The following is an 18,794-nucleotide window of genomic DNA, read 5'->3' on the forward strand; positions in this document are numbered from 1 at the left end:
GGAAGAGGGCAGAGGGGGCACAGAGGGCTCGTGTGCCGAGACTTGGAGGGCACGCTGGCGCACCCAGGCGTGGTTTCCCTGCGCCGAGGACGGCTGGCAAGACTCCCACATCGCCACGCTCCGGCCTGCGTCTTCCCTCCCCCCAGCAGCACCGATCCAGCTGCGCACAGCTGGGCTGCAAACCGCACTGCTGGTCTGATCTGACTTAAAAGCCATGTTCTGCAAAAGCCTGCGGGGCTTCCTACAGCCACGGCATGCCAGGGATCACATACTGCTCAGCACACAGGTGCTGCAGCAACGCGACTGGGGGCTGGACTCAGTGGATGTGGAGCTGATGCACATCCACCTTTGCCTGGAGGCTCTCAAGAGGGTGCCTTCTGCTCGGGGTTTGGGAGAGGGACATTTTCGAGCCCTGCATGCCTTCTCCAGCCCCACCATTGCCAAAGTCGCAGTATTTTTATATATGTGCCCAGGCTCCACGGCTTGGAGGGTCTCCCCGTGCCCTGCAAGCACACAGGCAGCACAGCTCCAGCACAGCGACAGCAGCCTCAGGCAGCAACACAAGTGGGATCTTAATAAATAAAGAACTTGGCTCTCACTGCCAACACCTCCCACCACACAGGGAGAGGATGACAGCCGAAAGACACTCCTTCCCCTCTCCGGAGCGCAGCAGTGACTGCGCATTTATTTCTGATTCTCAGAGGGATGCAGGCTCAGCTGTATGTCCCTCTGCCTGGAGCTGCTACATCTTGCAAAAGATACTGGCTGTTGTGCTGGAGCGGGACTGCCCTGTCATGGCCAGCAGACTGCAAATTCGCGGTCCGGTGAACTCCGGTCATGTCGCATGGAAAGAGCATCTCTAAGAGAAGAGTGTAAGGCAGCTCCCAGCCTCCGGCTGGCAATGGCAGTGGCAGATACAGGTCCAAGCCCTGCAAACAATTTGGGGATGTTCCCAGTGCTTGCTCCCAGCTGCAGCAGCTGCCAGCGCCCAGCCCTCGCTGCCAGCAGAGGACCAGGCTGGAGCCGGGGCTCTGCAAGGGCGCAAAGGGGAAAGCTGGGGCCGCACCATCTCGTGCCCATTAGCACATGCGGCTGCTCCAGCCCAACCAGCAATCTCTGAAGTAATGCCGTGGGTATCAGGGCAGGAAGGGAATTCCCATCCACATGGGTGGCATTTCACAGCTGCCAAAATGCCCTCCTCGCCAGCTCCCTGGGAGCGTTTCCTTGGTTCAGCAGGATAGGAGCCTGCCAAAAGGAATCAGCTTAGCAAGAGATCCAGGTACCTTGGCTCTTGTCCCAGAGCCCTCCGCGGTGCAGAGCTGTGCCCAGCTCTGCCTGTGCTGGGATGGGATGGGGAGATGAAAATGGTACTTCAATCCCTGTCCTTAGAGATGTCGGAGTTTCTCAGGGTGGTACTTTGCTACTCCAGCAAAGCCTCTGCCGCTTCATCCCACAGCTTCCTGCAGCATTCCCAGGGATGCCTGCCTGGCCATGTGGGCAATACAAGGAAGGGTACCAGTTCTTGGAGCCCACAGATGCCCCCCCAACGCAGGGAGTGTTGCCGCAGAATGGCCGGAGCTCCCCCGCACCCAGCCTGACTCACACAGCGAGGAGTAAAATGAATAAACACTTCAGTCTCTTCCCTGCAGCGGCAGCCAGGGAACAGCTGAAAGAGCCCGCCTCCTGCAAGGCACGCGATCGCTGGGGAGCATCCGTCACGCAAGCCCCCCCGAGACTCATCTGCCAGCATCGGCATCCTGGGTGTCAGCAGGCCCTTGGGAAATGGGTCCCAGTGGAAAGGAGAGGGCAGGATCTGCCATAAAACGCGGCTGCCATCCCACCCAGCAAGCTGCTCCTGCCATCGGGAGGGCTGGGCAGTGACACTGCTGCATGAAAGCTGCCCTTTTTACCACGAGGACCTGGTGTGTAGGGGAGCAACACCCATGAAAGCTTCACTTCACCTAGGAAGCTTTGTCAGGAAGTCAGTTCGAAAGTGACCTTGTCCCAAAAAACTGGCAAATGTTTATGGAGGGGAGAAAAAACCCTGAAACGGGCACCCAAAGCTTCTGAGATCACACCCCCCAGGGGGGCCAGCCGGGTATGGCTTACACACCAGCTTCTGGGCTGGGGACCACGGCTGCAGGCATGTGTGCAGGGCTGCGCAGAGGAGATATCTGTGCCAGGGACATGTCCCTGAGATGCAACACTTGTTTTTCAGCCTTCAGGGTGGTGACAACTTTGAGCTGCAGCCAGGCTAGGATTTCAGTCCGTGACCCAAAGGGGAAAGGCTTGGTGTGCCATTCCTGGGCTCCAGCTTGTACCCCAGCTCTTACAAGCAACTTGGTTTCTCTTTTCTGTATTTCCTAGGATCCTGCAAGCTTTGGATATTAAGGCTTTTAGATGTCTGGAAGCATTTTTCTTGCCTTGGATGCTTCCTAAAGGACTGGAGAGCAGGCACAGCCAGCCCCGCCACCTCCTCGCCTCCTGCGTGCCGCACCAGCAGCAGCATCCTATTTTATTCCACCTTCCTGCCGCTGGGCCTGTGCCCAGGACCAGACTGAATTTTCTTGCCAATACATTTTTCCTCCAAGATGTTCTGCCAGTCCGTAATGCCCTAATGTGCTGTCTAAAGGTTCTTCCCAAATCTGTTTTGGACAATTCCCAATTTGTAACCCAAGATTACTGCCCAAGCAAAGAAAGTCCTCCTTGCCAGAGGACTGCAGGACAAGGGACACCCCAGCCCCTGGGGCAGCCCCTTATCTTGGGGCTTTATGCCCCCTTGGCACCTCTTTCACAAGCAAAGGCAGGGCTGGAGAAGCCCAGAGGATCTGTTCCAGGTCCCCCCAACAGTTACAAACCCCTTCACCACCTCCTTCCAGCCTAAATTTGGCCTGGGCCACTTCATTTCCAGAGACATCCTTCCACGTAAACCTTCCCCTTCCTCTCCTGATCCCCGGGGAATTCACACGTAGACATGCTTCTGCCCGGGGATCGCAGCCTCGCAGGCGCGAGGCGCTCCACGGCAGCGTGCCGGCGCGGAGGAGGCGGCAGCGGGGACACGGGTGTCGCTGCCTCCCCGCTGCCCCGTGCGTCCAAGGAGCCTCTGCAGCAGCGGATGCTTTTGCAGGTCCCCACAGCCTGGCTCCTCGCAGGCCCCAAAAGCGATTCCCTCCCCGTGGGCTCTGCAGCGGGGCAGGGGCCGGGCTGCTGCCGGGCGGCTACCAGGTCCCGGGCGTGGGCGAGTGCTGGCAACCCCTAATGACAGCCTGCTCTCGCTGCCGGCCCCGCTCTCCCCCCCCGCCAGGGACAGCGACCTGTTGCCGGCAATTAGAGGCGGTTAGCAGCTCCTCGGCTGCCATAAACACGGCCGTAATGACAGCCTGCTCCCGCTGCGGGGCCGGGAGGGGCCGGGCCGCCCCGCTCCGCGCTCCCTCCGCCGCTGCGGAGCCCGGCGGGAGGGGGAACACCCGCTCGGTCACCGTGATAGCTTTCCTTTCCTTCCCCCCCAAAGACACCCAAATACCAGCACTAGAAAAAATATTATCATGGAGTCGTACCGGAGAACTTTTTAGGCTCTCCCGAAACGTATGGCAGTTTTCGTGCCGACCCCTTGTCTCCCGTTTCCCCAAAAAGGCGACTGAGAAAAGGCTTTTCGGTCGTGGCTCCCCCAGCGCAGCCTCGATCTTTTCCTCGCTGGAGTTTGTCCGAATGCCTGGCTAATTGAGGCTTACGTCAAATATTGCTCATCCGAAGTTAAATCTTACACGCTGAAGGCTGCTCTTTGTTTTTAAATCAAAAGGCTTGTGGCTCCGTCAAGGAGCTGAAAAAAAAAAAGCCTGGATTTATACTTTTCTGCAGTTTCAAACATGACACTCTCCCTTTTATTTATTTTCCTTTTTTTTAACCTCCGAAGGCTCAGCAGGCAAGCCTCTGCAAGAGAGGAGGGCTTTGCACCGGTGAGATCTGCAAACATGTCTCTTCTTTCTTGAACTTTATTTTTCTCACGGTCCCTGAAAAGGCGCGATCAGGTGATAGGTGTGGGATTGGCCCCGTGCAGGTGCAGATCAGGTACTGGGGAAGGTGGAAAAACATTACTGTGTGTACTCAGAAAAGAAAAGAAAGAGAGACAGAGAGAAGGAGCGAGCGAGTGAGCGCACTTTTGAATAGGCCAGGTCTAGTTCTTGGCAGGATGACTCAGGCTTAGCTGGCAGACTATGGGAATAGGAGTGTGAGAAAGTCAGTCAAGCGGAGGGGGAGGAAAAAAAAAAAAAAAGATTCAAGTCCGCAGGCAAAACGCTCCTTTCCCTGTCACAGTCACCCACGGACCGCCCGCACCAGCCGCAGCGGGCACAGGCGGCGCGGCTGGGCCGCCGGCAGCCACCGCCCTGCGGCTTCGCCCTCGCCCCGCGGTGCCGGCCCACGCACCACCGCACCCGCGGCCCCGCCGCCGCCGGCCAGCGCCGGGCAGCGTTAACCCGCGGCAGCGGCTCCCCTCGGTCCTGCCGCGGCCGCCGCCCGCCCCTGCCCCCGGCCGGGCGCCGAGGGGCCCGGCCCGGGTGGCACCTGCGTGCGGGCAGGGGCAGGGGCGGGCAGGGGCAGGGGCCGGCCGCCGCGGCGACGCCGAGGGCGCGGCAGGAGGACGCGGGCCACCGCAGCGGCGGCCGGGGCCGGCGGCAGAGCCCCGGGCACGGTAGCGGGGCTGCGGCCACCGCGGCCGGGCCCGGCCCGCCGCGTACCCGGCCATCGCCCCGGAGGGCCGCGGCCCCCCACAGCGCAGCCTGCCCCGGGGCCGGCGGCCGGCGCCCCCCGAGGGGAGCGGGCGGGGCCGCGCCTGCCACGGGCGCCAATTAACCCGGTAATTAGCGCGGCGCTCCCCGCGGGCCGCCCCCCCCACCCCCGCGCCGCGGGCGGCGCCCGAGGGGTTAACCGCGGCCGCTCGCCCGCCCGCCCCGCGCCATTGGCCGGCGGCCGCCGCGCGGCGCCCAGCCAATGGGCGGGCGCCGTCCACGAGCGGGGCCGCGTGCGGGCGGCGCCCATTGGCTGGGCGCGAGTGTGGGAACGGCGGCGGGGGACGTTTCACACGAGCCGCGCGCGTGCGGCGCGCGCTATAAGTAGGGGCGGCCAAGGGCGCGCGGCACCCGCCGGCCCCGCCGCCGCCCGCCGGCCCGCAGCGCGCGCCCCGCTGCCCCCGGCCCCCCCTCCCCCCCGCCCCGCCGCCTCCTCCTCCGCTTCCTCCTCCTCTGCGGCGGCGGGCGCTGCCGGCCCGGGCGCAGGATGCCGGCCGACCTGATGGAGAAAAGCAGCGCCTCGCCGGTGGCCGCCACCCCCGCCAGCGTCAACGCGACGCCCGACAAGCCCAAGACGGCGGCGGAGCACCGGAAGGTAAGGGCGGCCGGGACGGGCGGCGCCGGGACGGGCAGCGCCGGACGGAGGAGCGGCGCTGGGCGCTGACCGCCGCCTCTCTTGCAGTCCTCCAAGCCCATCATGGAGAAGCGGCGGCGGGCGCGCATCAACGAGAGCCTGGGGCAGCTGAAGACGCTCATCCTGGACGCGCTGAAGAAGGATGTAAGCGGGGGGGGCCCGGGCCCGGGGCGGGGGGCGCGGGGGGGGCCGGCGCCGCTGCCGGGCCGGTCTGAGCCCCGCCTGTGCCCGCAGAGCTCCCGGCACTCCAAGCTGGAGAAGGCCGACATCCTGGAGATGACCGTCAAGCACCTGCGGAGCCTCCAGCGAGCCCAGATGACCGGTGAGTCCCGGGGGAACCGGGGAGGGGGGCGCTGGGGGCATCGCGCTCTCTGCCTGCATCCCGGGTAACGGGGGCACCCGGCTCCACACCTGCATCCCCGGTACTGGGGGGTGATGGGGGCACTGTGCTCTGTACCTGTATCCCTGCTACAGGGGGCCAGTGGGCTCCCTGCTTGCATCCAGGGTGCTGGGGGGCTGTGGGGGTCACAGTGCTCCCCGCCCGTATCCAGGATGCTGGGGGGCTGTGGGGGGCACAGTGCTCCCCGCCTGCATCCAGGGTGGCCGGGGCACCACGCTCTCTACCTGTATCCTTAGTATAGGGAGGCTGTGGGGGGCACTGTGCTCTCTGTCTGCACCCTTGGTGCTGGAGGGCACTGGGAGGGCTGCAATCCCGGCTTGGGTCCACTCTACCGGCAGAGCTGTGCTCCCCACCTGGATCTGTTTTGGGGGGACGGGAGGCACAGGAGCCACCAGGAGGACTGTGCTCCCAACCTGGCTCCCCAGTACTTAAGGGCACAGGAGGATGCTTGCGGGTTGTCTGTTCCCCACCTGGATCCCTGGTACTGGTGGACTTGGTGGTGGAGGGGCCGTGCTCTCCATGCAGATCCTCGGCACCCGGGAGCACAAGACACGCTGCCAGAGGGGCTGTACTCCCCGCCTGGATTCCTAGCTCAGAGGGACTGCAGGATGCAACGCTGGTGGGCTGCACACCCCCATTCCTTGCGGAGCCTGCTGACCGCTGTGCTCCTCTCTCCCCCTGCAGCTGCGCTGAGCACAGACCCCACGGTGCTGGGCAAGTACCGCGCCGGCTTCAGCGAGTGCATGAACGAGGTGACACGGTTCCTCTCCACCTGCGAGGGCGTCAACACTGAGGTGCGCACCCGGCTCCTGGGCCACCTGGCCAGCTGCATGACCCAGATCAACGCCATGAACTACCCTGCGCCCCCCCCACCGCCCCCGCTGCCACCAGCCGCAGCCTTCGGGCCACCCCTGGTGCCACCGGGCAGCGGCACGGGGCCGCTCCCGGGCATGCCCTGCAAGCCGGGCACCGACGCAGCCAAGGTGTATGGTGGCTTCCAGCTGCTGCCGGCTTCTGATGGGCAATTTGCCTTCCTCATCCCCAGCACTGCCTTTGCTCCTGGCGGTGCTGTGCTGCCCCTGTACGGCGGCCCACCCACGGCTGCCACTGCCGCCTCACCGCCTGGCCCGCCACCTGGCACGGCCGACTCGGTCTGGAGACCCTGGTGAGGGTGGTAGGCATCGGACTGAACTGAGCACTGCACCCCGTGCTGCTGGCACGGCTGTACATAGGTTATATGTTCATATTGGATTGTGCCTTTGTACCATAGCACTCCCTTGACAGTGTTTCGTGTTTTACACGAGATCTTTTTTCTCCCTTCCCTCCCCTTCCTTATGTGACACCAAAGATCGGGGTTTTTTTTTTTTGAATGCTCTTAAAATAAAAGTATCCCTTCCATTTTGGAAGGCCTTTGGAGATAAGTCGGAGTGCTGGTGTGTGCGCATAGGAGGGAGCCCAGCTCCTGGCTTGCTCCTGGCTGCCTGTGGATCCTGCTGCTCCAGGGCTGCCTTCTCCTGCTCTCCAGGCTGGAGCTGTCACTCAGACCCTCTGTCCCCTCTCTCTGCCCCGGGGCAGATGTAATTACTGCTTCCTTGGGAGCAGCTCAGCTGATCAGACTTGTTAAAAAGAGCTTATGCTTGCAGAGCTGGTGAATGCGCTGAGGGAGGTACCTCTGCTCTGGTCCTGGCTCCTTGGGCTGACGGAGTGGAGTAGCCCAGGTAAAGCGAGACGGATTCGGCACAGAGCCTGACAGCCCTGCTCCCAGTCTCGGCTGCCCGGGTGAGCCTCCTGCTCTGGACCCGGAGGGGCCCGCTCCTGGGCCATGTTGTAAATCGCGAATTACTTCAGTCAGTTGATTTAGAGAGCGGTGCCTGCCAGCTTCTCGTGTTACAAAAACAGCGGCTCTCCGCAGGACAAGCCTGACACGAGTGCTCCTGTCTCCTGGCTGACAGGCTGCAGCAGGCGCTGGGCACCACCTCCACCTGGACTTAAGAGCGCAGAGCTGTTCCCAGCCCTGAGCACCGGCCAGGCTCTGCTTGATGATTGATGCTCTGCATGTGTTTTTGATAGAGTTGGGCATTTCCTCTGCTGTTAATGGAAAACATGTGTCTGGGGGAGTGATATGGGGCTGTGCGGACTATCTTTCTCTATAACCATGAGTGGCAACTGACCCCTTTGATTTGGGGATGCCCCATTTCTAGGCAAGATGCAAGCCCCAGATAGAGGTGAGCGGCAGTCTCGGGTTACAGCTTGCATCACCTTTCTTAACAAGTCCTTACTCAGAGCGGACAGCTTTAAAATGTGCCAAGATCCACTGGGGATTCCTTCCAAATCCTGCTGCAAAAGCTTGTTGGATTTTGTCTGGATCAGCCAGGTGCTTGACTGTATCCAGGTGCTGGGGAAATGAAAGCTGGGGAGAGTGTGAGACCAGACAGATTAAACCTGCTGGGGTTTGAATCCCTCCCCAGCTTTCCCCCATTCTCCCTGTATACAAACATATCCTCCTTGCCTGAAAATACTTCTTGGGACGGATTTTGGAGGGGGAGAGAGGTGGGGGGTGTCTGGGATCTCTGTCTGCAGGGTGTACTGATGAGGTTGGGGCCAGCCCTTTTAAAAGGGACTGCAGGGGCTCATCTCCCTGGGTGATGTAGAGCTTCCCCTTCTCTGTCTGCCAACACCTTGCTGGCCTGCCTGCATTGCCACCCTCACGGTGGCATTTCGCAGCCAGGTTTTGTGTGCCAGGCTTGGGAATATTGGATTTGCTGTCCCTAGGCAGGCGTGTAGCTGTCTGGGCTGAGCCTCCCTTCCCGTCCACCAGCCACAGTGTCACCTTTCTGTGCTGGAGGTACCGAGGGCAGGACTGAGCCCACCTTGTGTTCAGAGAAATGCTCTCAGGAGCTGTCTGTCTGGGAATTGCATCAGACCAGCTCCTGCTGCTGGACGGCCTGTGTGGAGTTGATGCAGACTCAGTAATGCATCACCTGTAAGAGCTGAGGCTCTTCCAGCTTAGCAGAGTCTTCCTTTTCTGCTGAAGCAGTTGGTTTGGAAAGCGCATTAGAAAAAAGACAGACTTCGCTGTAGGCTAATGGAGAACACATAGCAGATCCAGGAGTGAAAGACAAGACGAACCTATTTGCTAATGGAGTTTAAATAGCCTAGTATAAAGCAGATATACTATGCTTGGACCGGTTTCTCCAAAGCTTTCTGTGTTTACTCTATCCCACAGCCTGTTGACATGAGAGATCTGCTTGAGTTTGTGAGCTTTGAGGGGATCAGAGCAATTCCCAGGAGCTGTGCTCTTGATGCCAATTCACTGAGCCCGTGACAAATTGGGATGACAAATGCAGGCTGTGGGTCTGTGCATCATTCTGTGCAGGAGTTGCCCTTCAGGTGCAGCAAGTGCCTTCAAACTGGGGCTGTGGGATGAGCAGGTGAGGGTAAGGAGGGATGGGGAGTGCCAGGGAAGGGACAGGGCTGAGCTGCTGGATGGTGGCTTCTCGTTTGTCCGCGACCCTGCACAGGGCTGTGCAGGACAGGTAGGAAAAGGGACTGGAGTCTGCTGCCGGATGGGACACAGCTCCCATTGGCTTCCCTGGACACCCTGGTGAGCCCTGCCCGCCAGCAGAGAGGACCCTGGGGAAGGCTGGAGCCAGGTCTGTCCATCTCAGGTTATCGCTCTTGGGCTTGTAGGCAGTTCGCCACAATCCGGTGCGTGCATTTGCAGCCTGGGGAGTGCTGAGCTGACTGGAGCGGTGCTCCATCCCTGCCCGCAGCGCACCTGCGTGGGGGTCTGCGGGCAGGGGGCTTTGCCTGCCTCCCCCAGCACCCTGCCATCATCCTCCTGCTCCCTCAGGGCTTGCATCCCTGGCTGCCCCTCGCATCCCTGCAGCTCCCTTCCATCGGCCGCTGCTGCCGTCCCGGGAAACCTGTCATTAAAGTCAATTAACTTTTCCCACACTCCTCGCAAGCGGCGCAAAAACCCTTCCTCGCTTCCTCCTTGGCTCTTAAGTGCTACCATATGGCACGGGCCCCCGCGCCCGCCCTGCCTTTGATTCCAGCCAGACAGCCTGAGCTTTATGATTTAAGCCGGGAGAGCCCTCGTACCAAGCCCTGGGCTGCTCTGCGGCCAAGGTGGTTTTTTTAGCAGGCAAGGCTGTTTTCTGGCAGGAAATGAATAGCTCCCAGATGAGCTCAGGAACCTGAGAGGTCGTGAGAAAGGAGCGAACCCCCGGCGCGGTGGCGGGCTGCCAGGCGGCGCGGGGAGCGCGGGAGGGAGCACGCCGACGCCGCCGGCACACGAGCCCGCTCTGGCCCCCGCTGGCAGGCGGCGAGGCCAAACGCCGGCAGCCCGCCGCCGCCCGCACGCCTCGGACGAGACCCGGCCCTGTGGCGGTGCGGCCCCCCGGCTGGCTGTCCCAAACTACCGTCCTCGCTCGTGCCAGGGACCCGCGGCCGCTGGCTGACCTTGGGCTGGGATCCAGGCCTCCGGCCCGCAGGGAGCATGGGGATGGTGCAAAAGCAGCCTGGCAGCCGGGATGGGATTTGGGGGGAGCGAGGCAGGTTGTCTGGGGGTGCAAAGGGAAGAGCCCCTTGGGACCAGCACTGCAAACCTCCCTGGGGGCGGCACGCCACAGGTGTCCGAGCAGGTTGGGGATGGCTGCTCACTGCGGGGACCAGGGGTGCTCCAGCCCCGTGGCTCCCACCCAGGGCATGGAGCCCCACCCAGCCCCACAGTGGGGCCGGATCCTGCCCAGACCTAGGGAGCCCGTGCCTCGGGTTTGTGCCAGCGCCCTGAGGCCGGCACCCGCCTTTGCCTTGCCACTGCCCCTGGGGCAGGGCGGGGAAGGGGACCCGTGATTTACAGGGGTGACGTGTTTTACTTAAAACAAGTCAAACAAAAGCCCGGTTTGTTTTGCGGAGAGCAGACTTCCTGGGGGGGTCAGCCCAGACAAATGACTCTGCGCCCGTTCATTAAACATTTGCGGCAGCCACGCCATCAGCTGGCGCTGGGGACACGTTCCCAGCGGAACTGGGACAAACTTCTCCCCTTCCCAGCCTGTGCAGCAGGAGCGATTTCCCATGTCCCCTGCCCCAGCTTAGCTGTCCCCCCGGCACAGCCATGCCAGAGCTGTGCCACAGGGGTACCAGCTCCCCGTTATGGTGCCTTGCAAATGTCCGAGGACAGCAATTTGACCCACGCAGGCTCTGGCTCGCTCTCCTCGTGCCCAGCCATGGCTCAGCCCTGGGCTGGCACTCGCGGTGAGCACCCGGAGCAAGCTGGGGACACATGTCTGGCCTGCTGGCACTGCAGTGAGGGTGGCCCAGGGGCTACGTGACAGCGGAGGGGTGCAGGGCTGGGGGGGCTGCCCCCGGGGTGTTCGCTGAGGGCGTCAGAGGAGCAGGGCAGAGGTGCTGTTGCCGAAGGACAGCCACGGAGGTCGGGCTACCTGTAATCTGTAATGATTAGGAAGCTGTTTCCAGCCGGGGTTTATTGCCAATAAAGCCAGCTCAGCACAACTGCTGGGGCATTAACTCTTATCTGCCCAGCACGACAAGAGCCTTGGGCTTTGCGTTCGGTCCCAAGGAGACCAAACACCCGCTGCAGGGCATGGCACAGCCCACACTGTGCCCTCCCGTGCTGGGGACACAGCCAGCACCCTGCACGGGTGGGACGTGCCACCCCGGCATGTGCTCCCAAAGCCCCTGGCCCCAGCTCCCTTCGCCGACCGCCCGCCACGTGGGGGGAGGCAGCAGGAGCCCAGCCGCAGGGGCAAAGGCTCCGTACTCAAACTCCTGAGGGGTTCAGCTGTACAAAAGCAGCGTCTCGCTTAATTAAAAGCAGACCTGCTGTAACGAGCCTGCCAGCACACCAGCATGGCTCGGGCAGCTCTGCTAGAGCGGAGGCTGGGACTCAGCCTCTCAGTGGGACTGGGACACGCGGTGGCCCAGGGGCTGGGAGCCAGGGCAGGGTCACCCTGTGACTCCCTGCAAAACCACGTCTCCCTTTGTGTCCTCCACCCCCCTGAGGAAACACAGCCTGTCTCCGATCCAGCCTGCTGCTGCTTAGCACCTTGCCAAAAGTCATCCCTAAAATTGCCCTTGGAGTGGGGCCTTCCCCCCCCACGCAGGTTCCCATGCCATCCCTGGGCTGTTGGCTCCCATCGCACCACCCAGCTGTGCCAGCACCGGGACCACCAGCGAATGTGCCTGCCCTGCAAGGGAGATGTCTACCGAGGAGCCATGGCAGCACTGGGAGGACGCTGCTCTCTGCTTTGGGTCCTCGGGGACTGGGACGGCACGAACCAGCCTGGATGTGGGTGCACTGGAGTGCCTTGCAAGAGCCTTTCCAAGGGTGGCCTGCATTTTTTTGGCTTTTTTTGGCTGCTGAGGAGGTCAGAGGGCTGTCAGCAATGACTGGCTGCTGCTGCGGCTCTTCCCGCTGCAGAAGATGGGCTGCAGCTTTGTTCTCTGGAAAACATTATGAGTTCTTGAAACCGTAAAACAATCTGGCTGGTGTCTCTCCCTCTGACGTTGGAAATCTGGACAGTGTTTGTACCAAGAGAGGGAGCAGGATGTAGAGCCACATGCCGAACCTCACAGTTACGTATCTTGCCTGGCTCTCGCTCCGCAGCCCTGCTGCAGCCCAGGCACAGATAAAGCCCCATCTCTTTTGGCAGCACCGATGCACGTAGGGCATCTGCCAAACAGGGGAGACAGTTCTGGGCCTGAGCCCACCGCAGCCCAGCAGCATCCTCACTGAGGCTAACAACTAGTATAAAGCAGGACCAAAACAGGCTTATCCTGCCGGGCTTCAGGAACATTTGGCTTTGTTTGCAGCTCCAGCATCAGGCTGAGCCCCATCCCTGCCTCCATCAGTAACAGGCTCAGCTCCAGACCTGGAAGACAACCTGTCTTTGTCTCAGCAGTGAAATCAATCCAGTTTATGGTGGGGGAGAGCAAATGGCATGTTGCGCTCAGGGCTTTGACTGCAACACGTAAACGCAGAGCATTATCCTCCCATGGAGGAGACAATGAGCCTGGAAGGGGATGGGGGAGCTTTGGAATGAGGATGTATTGGGACAAACCCTTCCACTAGGCAGCATTCCCAACTGGACCAGTCCCATGTGTGGTGAATGGACAGGTAAATTGGAGCCTTCATCCCCAGCTCTGCATCTGGGAGGGCTCTGGCTGGTCAGCAGCCGCACAAGGGTCTCAGGGCAAGGACCCCAGCAGGCCTGACAGATGCATCCTTTCTCCCTGCAGCCAAGCCTCACTCCATGCCATGGGATCGGCACTGTCTTGTCCCGCAGCACAGAGCTCTGTGATTCCCTTCCCATGGGGTGGCTTGCTTTCAGCCATCCTTCTGCTTTCATTGTGCTCTGAAACAGAGGGGCTGGCAGCTGGACAGCCCGGGCTGGTGTTTCTGAGCGGGCTCCAAGCAGCTGTTTGTGCTCGCAGACAGTGCTGGCACTCACTGCCCTCCCTGCTGGGCTCAGCTGCGTGCGGGCAGGCTGCAGGCAGAGGCTGTGGGCAGCCCCCTGCCTGTGGCGCTGCCTGTTTGGGTCAGCTCTCCCCAGAGGTTTGAGAGCGGGTCTGGTGCTGGACACTGGGTGAGCGGGGTCACATCTCCCCAAAGGGACAAGGAGCTGGACCACCACGGCCACCCGCTGCTGGACAAATGGACAAGGGCAGCGGGACGGGAGCAGGCAAACAGGTAAAGGGGAGAGGGGCATGGCTGTGAGCTGCATTGTGCTTGCTCAGCCAGCATTGCGGCAAGCACAAGGGTCGCAAGGCACCTCTCAGGGAGCTCCTCCTGCACCGGGGCAGCCCATGGCACGGCCACTGCTCCCCGCTCCCACCCTTGCCCCCGCGACAGACCTTGCATGGGGCAAGGGCTCCCTTATCGCCCGGTGTTTGCCTGTCTGGAGGAGCACGCTGCAGGCGGGACTGGTTAACCATCACCCATGGGAAACAGGAGAGGGAAAGGTCTGACGGGACGGGCTGTCCATGACCTCTCATCCTTCACGGAGGAGGCTCAGACCCCAGCTGGCCCCAGCACTCGCTAACGGCTGCGGGCTGCTCCAGTGATGGCTCCGGTGTCAGCCACATTTCACAGCTCGGAGTTGTCCCTCCTGCGTTAAAGCCTGCTGAGACCCCCCTCCCAAAGTAAACAGGAGCCAGTTTATTGCTCCCTGGAGTCATTTCCCGGGGAGGTCAGGAGGGCTCTCCTTGGGGCTTGTGACAGCCTGCTAAGCTCTGCTGAGCCAAGGTGTTAGGAGAGCACCATGCACTGGGAAGAACAGCATTTAGCCCTGGGGATGCCTGCAGCCTGCTCTAAACCTTGTGACAAAGTCCTGTTTGTCTTCCCTTGCTCTTCAGGGTGCTGTGCTCTGGGCTCCCCTGCCTGCTTGTTTACGGCACTGATGCAGAAAATTGTGATGGCTGTAATTGCCAGCGGTTTGCTGATTGTGCGCCTGCCCCGTTTGCTGGGTCGGAGACAAAAGCCCTAAATCCCTTTCCAAGGTTTGAAACCGTGTCATCCTGATGGGCAAGAAGGGGAAGGAATTTACTTATGCGTTTGCTTAAAGAGTGCCTGGACGTAAAGTAAGACCGGTGCACCTCAGGGCAGGAGCATCCCTGGGGACTGCCCTGTAACGCCGTTTCACTGGCCCTGCGTGCCTCCCTGCGCTGGGGAGGCAGCTGGGCACCCCCACACCCCCTCTGGGCTTCATGTGCAGGAGGCCAACCCCCGCACAGGCTGCCAGCTCTTCTTCTGGCACCGATCCCTCTGCAGCTCGGGCAAATTGGCAGAAAGCTTTCCCTGGGGGCCAAGGCACCATGGACCCGGGCTCTGTGTGCCAGAGCCACCCCAGCATCCCGGGAGACCGTTCCTGGCAGGGTCCCTGCCTCCAGCCGGATGCTGCCAGGAGGGTCCGCAGGGTTTTTGAGAGGGGGGGAACCCCAGCCCACATGCAAGACCCCAGCAGGAGCTCGGCAGCAGCTGCAGCAGGGCTGAGCAGAACGATGCAAGATGTCTGGAGACGGCCAGCTACCGGCAGGAGCGCGTGGGAGAGGAGCTGCCCGCCACGGGGCTCTGCCTGCGCACGGGAGGGACCACACAGACAGTTCACCATCCAGCCCTATGCAGCCCTGGGGAGCCTGGAAAGAGCAGCACAGATTTTTCCATCTGCCCCCAGGCTGGGTCCCCCATCTGGGGCTGCTTCATCAGCTCCCAAAACAGGCCGGGCAGCAGTGGAGCCCCTGGAAGTGGGGCTGGTGGATCTGTGCTTGTGCTGCTGGGTGCTGGGGGGCATTGAGCATCGGTCTGGGGCCTGAGGGGGTCACTATGGCCAAGGGAGCTTTGCACAGGACGCCGGGGAGGACACAACGAGGATTTGGCTGGACAGAGCCCCCGAGGGCAGCCTGGGGAGAAGGGCAGCTGAAGCTGGTGTCAGCACAGCAGAGCGTGACGGGCATGGGGACACCCTGACACGTCCTGCAGCCACAGCCTTGCATTGTGCAAGCCAGGGAGCACCAGCAGCTTGGCTACAGCCCTGCCAAGCCCACAGGGAAGGACCCTGTGCACAGCCACATCGGAGCACATTCGTGCAGACAGGGTAAAGCTTCAGATGCCGGGTGTTGTTTCAACCCCGGAGCCTCCTCAATAGCGAGCTGCCCTCTGGAGACCTCCCCTTCGGCCGCAGAATGGAAGTAGCAGCCTCAGCACTTTGGCAGGAGCAGCGAGCTTTCTGCCTCCCGGCCCTGCTGAATAGCAGCAGAATTCATTATAGCCCCGTTTCACTTTTTCCCTCCAATTATCCCCCGGGACAATGGGCCGGGGCTGCAGTGGAAGGTCCCTTTCAGGAGATGCCGGTAGCAGGACATGCTGCTGGGGCTCGGCCGAGAGCCCCTTTGCTGGAGGGCAGTGACCTGAGTCCAGAAAATGCCACTCTTTGGCCCGGGCGGTGAGCACGCACAGGGTGGCAGGGCCAGCCTGGCACTGGGGACCGGGGGATGCTCCCTGCAGGGCGGGAAGCACTTGGTAACAAGAGCTAGCCCCAATCTGCGAAACACCTGCAATATGGGGGTATTTTGGTCAAAAGTAAGATATCAATGATTACTTTAAGTACCGCAGTGTCATTTTATCTTTACAAACACAGTGGTGATTCAGCCCATCTGGCACTTCTCTCTGCACAGTGACTTTGAAGCCAGCAAAGACTAGAGGCGCTGCTTGTGTCATGGCTCTGACCCAAGGGACTGGGCTCCTGCAGGTGACACCTTGCGTCCAAGGACCCAGATGTCTTCCTTGCTGTGCTGTGGCCATCGGCTGCTGAAGTGGAGAAACCAGCAGCAATCGGTGCCAGAGCCCGCTGGGGCTCTCTAAGAGCCTGGAGCTGGGCTTGGAGGGTCAGAAGATGGCCATGACACCCAGGTAAGGGCTGGTCTTCCCCGTTCCCTTCCTGGCTGCTTGGAGAGTCCCCTCTCTTCCAGAGATGTTCTGCCCTGACCACGCTTATTGCTGCACAGTGCCCCAGAGCCTTGCTCCTGCCCGGTGGAGCAGAACTCGCTGGAGGGAGATTTGAGGGTGGTTAATGCTCGGAGCAAACTTTGGTGTAGGGAAGGGGGGAAGAGGCAGGTGCCCAAAGCCCACGGGCTTCATGGGAGGATGTGCAGCCATGCAGGCAGGGAGAGCCTGGAGGTTTGTGCAGCCACCCCATCCCTTCCACCACTGGCTTTGCAAGACATAAGGGCTGTTTTGGAGGAGCTGGCACAGGGGAGTGACTTTGCACCAGCAGGTCCAATCCTGGCACGCTCCAGGCCATTTCAGTGTGCATGTAGCCAAAGCAGGCTGTGCCCCAAGCTGGAGAGCCTGCAGAGAAACCCCCAGGAGAGCCCAACAAGGGCTGAGGATGTTTCCAGGACACTCAGACTACTTAGTTTATCAGGAAGAAGATCAAGAGGCAGCTTGATTACAGTCACAAGGACCTTGGTTCATAAGTACCTTGGCAGAAATAACAAGCCAGGTACTTAAGAGCTCTTTAATCTAGCAGGGAAAAGCAAAACAAGGGCCAATTGCTCCACATTTCTAGCAGTCCGGGTGATTAACTCCAGAAGGAGAGGCAGGAACCCAGGCTGCCTTCCCCTCTGCTGCTGCAGGGCTGGCTGGGGGCTTCCACCTCAGCATCACCTGGAGCAGTGTGTTTTACCTTAACATAAGGTACAAGAAACTTTTGGAGATAGCAACAAGAAACTTTTGGAGATAGCGGAGGGGCTGCGGGGCTGGGGCGGCATGGGGTGACCTGTCAAACGCTTCGGCTGCAGATGGCACACCTCTTCTCGGCAGGTGAGGTGGCCACCGCTGGTCCTTGGGACAAGGCAGGGTACAGGTAGCATTGTCTGGGAGCAGTGGGTAGCGTGGCACGGGGCAGGTGGCTCTGGACAGGGAATCTGCAAATTGGCATTTCTGTTGAGACTGCAGCCAAAGGCTCTTTCTGCCAGAAGGATCTCCAGCTGCTGAGGTCTGAGCTCCCGAGCAGAGGGATGCTTGACCCCCTCTCCACAAGCTCACAAACCCGACCGAGAGCTCCCGAGGCCACAGGAGAGCTGGACTGTGCAGCAGCCAGCAGCACCCGGGGCTGATCCTGGTAATGTGCCCGCAGGATCTCCTGCTGGACACAGTTAACAGGTACTGGGCAGCTGCATCTCCATCATGCCAACAGCACAGAGAAGCAGAAGGAGGTACTGAGCACTTATCCCATGGAGCCATTCATGTTTCTATTTAAATCCTATTTCCCCCCTTATTTTTACAGTTTTCTGGTTAAAAATCAACAGCCTGGCCAGGGCCCTGTTGCAAAGCATGGGGCAGAGCGCTGGCCCGGGGGGGCGGCGCAGGGGCCCCCGTGCGGCCCTGACGCCCGGCGTGCCGCCAGCGGGGCTAACAAAAGGCCAGCAGCGGGGCCAGCCCGTGCTGGGAGCGCCGTGGTGCCGCTGCTGAATAGCTCTTCCCGCACAGAGGAAGGCATGAAGAGGCATAATCAAATAAGGGTATCAGCATGGTGCTCCTTGAACGGCACTCCCAGCGTGAGCCGGCGGCAGGGCCGGTCGGAGGTGACAGGTATCTTTATCCCGCCACGCAGGAGAGCTCCAACGTCCCGCTGGCAGGAATTTGTCTGCAAATTTTCCCTCATTGAAAGGAGCGAGGGGGCCGGCGAGGCGCGGGCTGAGATGATCGCTTGATTAAGGCCGGGGCAGGCAAGGTGGAGAGACGGGGCAGCTCCCAGGGAGCCGTGCTCCCAGCCCTTAACCTCTCCTCGGGAGACCGCAAATTATCTCTGTTAATGTATCAGCCCCCTGGTATCCTACAAATAAGTCATCTGGCTAAGTGCGTGTCAGATGCTCGCAGGAGGAGTTGTTACCTTTTCATCACTTAATAATTTTCGTCATCATCATCTTTTAATTTATCTTGCAATAAACTTTAACCCGGTGAGTCCCAGGGAAGGCAGGTAAAGAGGCTTACCGGCCCGGCTGGACTGTACACATGAGCAGGAGGTACCGGCTGCAAAAGGGGTTTGAAGAGCAGAGGGAAACAGTCTTCCCTGCTCCCCCGTGGAAGTGGGAAACCCTCTGCCACGGGGACAGGAGTATTCCCAGCCTCGCTTCCCATCCTGCTCCCCTGCCAGTCTGGGATGAGGGGGTGCGCAGAGCTGGGGTCCCCCTCCGCCGGGGACCGGGAGTGGCCGGAGGGAGGATGCTCCCCCAGTGTACCAGCGCTGGGGAGGGGGACACGTCACGCACTCCCCCTGGGTGCCAGAAGTGATTTACACAGTGCACCGAGAGCAGAGTCAATTAAGGTCACATTTCTGTGTTGCTAAACAACAGGCGGCTCTGGGTTCAGGCCCGCTGAAAAGAAAACAAAAGCCACCCCTTGAAACGGGGGCTTTGAGAGGGTTCAAAGGAGCACGAAACAAAAGGC

At 60.9% G+C, this 18,794-nt stretch overlaps 1 protein-coding gene across 1 annotated transcript; it reads left to right on the top strand.

Annotated features, from left to right (window-relative positions):
• The first annotated feature begins 5,181 nt into the window (after positions 1-5,181).
• HES1 (hes family bHLH transcription factor 1) lies at positions 5,182-7,796 on the top strand. Its single transcript, XM_087739627.1, has 4 exons — positions 5,182-5,382; positions 5,470-5,565; positions 5,656-5,743; positions 6,506-7,796. Exons 1-4 carry the CDS (start codon positions 5,275-5,277, stop codon positions 6,988-6,990), a joined length of 777 nt encoding a protein of 258 aa, XP_087595753.1. The 5' UTR covers positions 5,182-5,274; the 3' UTR covers positions 6,991-7,796.
• The last annotated feature ends 10,998 nt before the right edge of the window (positions 7,797-18,794 follow it).

This window comes from Nipponia nippon, unplaced genomic scaffold, assembly GCF_047370975.1.
Source record: "Nipponia nippon isolate SJK-2023a ecotype South Korea unplaced genomic scaffold, ASM4737097v1 scaffold_7, whole genome shotgun sequence".
Taxonomy (NCBI): Eukaryota; Metazoa; Chordata; class Aves; order Pelecaniformes; family Threskiornithidae; genus Nipponia; species Nipponia nippon.

Bases quoted from the DNA above. Each gene is read 5' to 3' on its own strand.
- HES1 (XM_087739627.1), top strand. From the start codon at position 5,275: ATGCCGGCCGACCTGATGGAGAAAAGCAGCGCCTCGCCGGTGGCCGCC. The intron at 5,566-5,655 runs GTAAGCGGGGGG...CTGTGCCCGCAG, and splicing joins TGGACGCGCTGAAGAAGGAT to AGCTCCCGGCACTCCAAGCT. The intron at 5,744-6,505 runs GTGAGTCCCGGG...CTCCCCCTGCAG, and splicing joins CCAGCGAGCCCAGATGACCG to CTGCGCTGAGCACAGACCCC.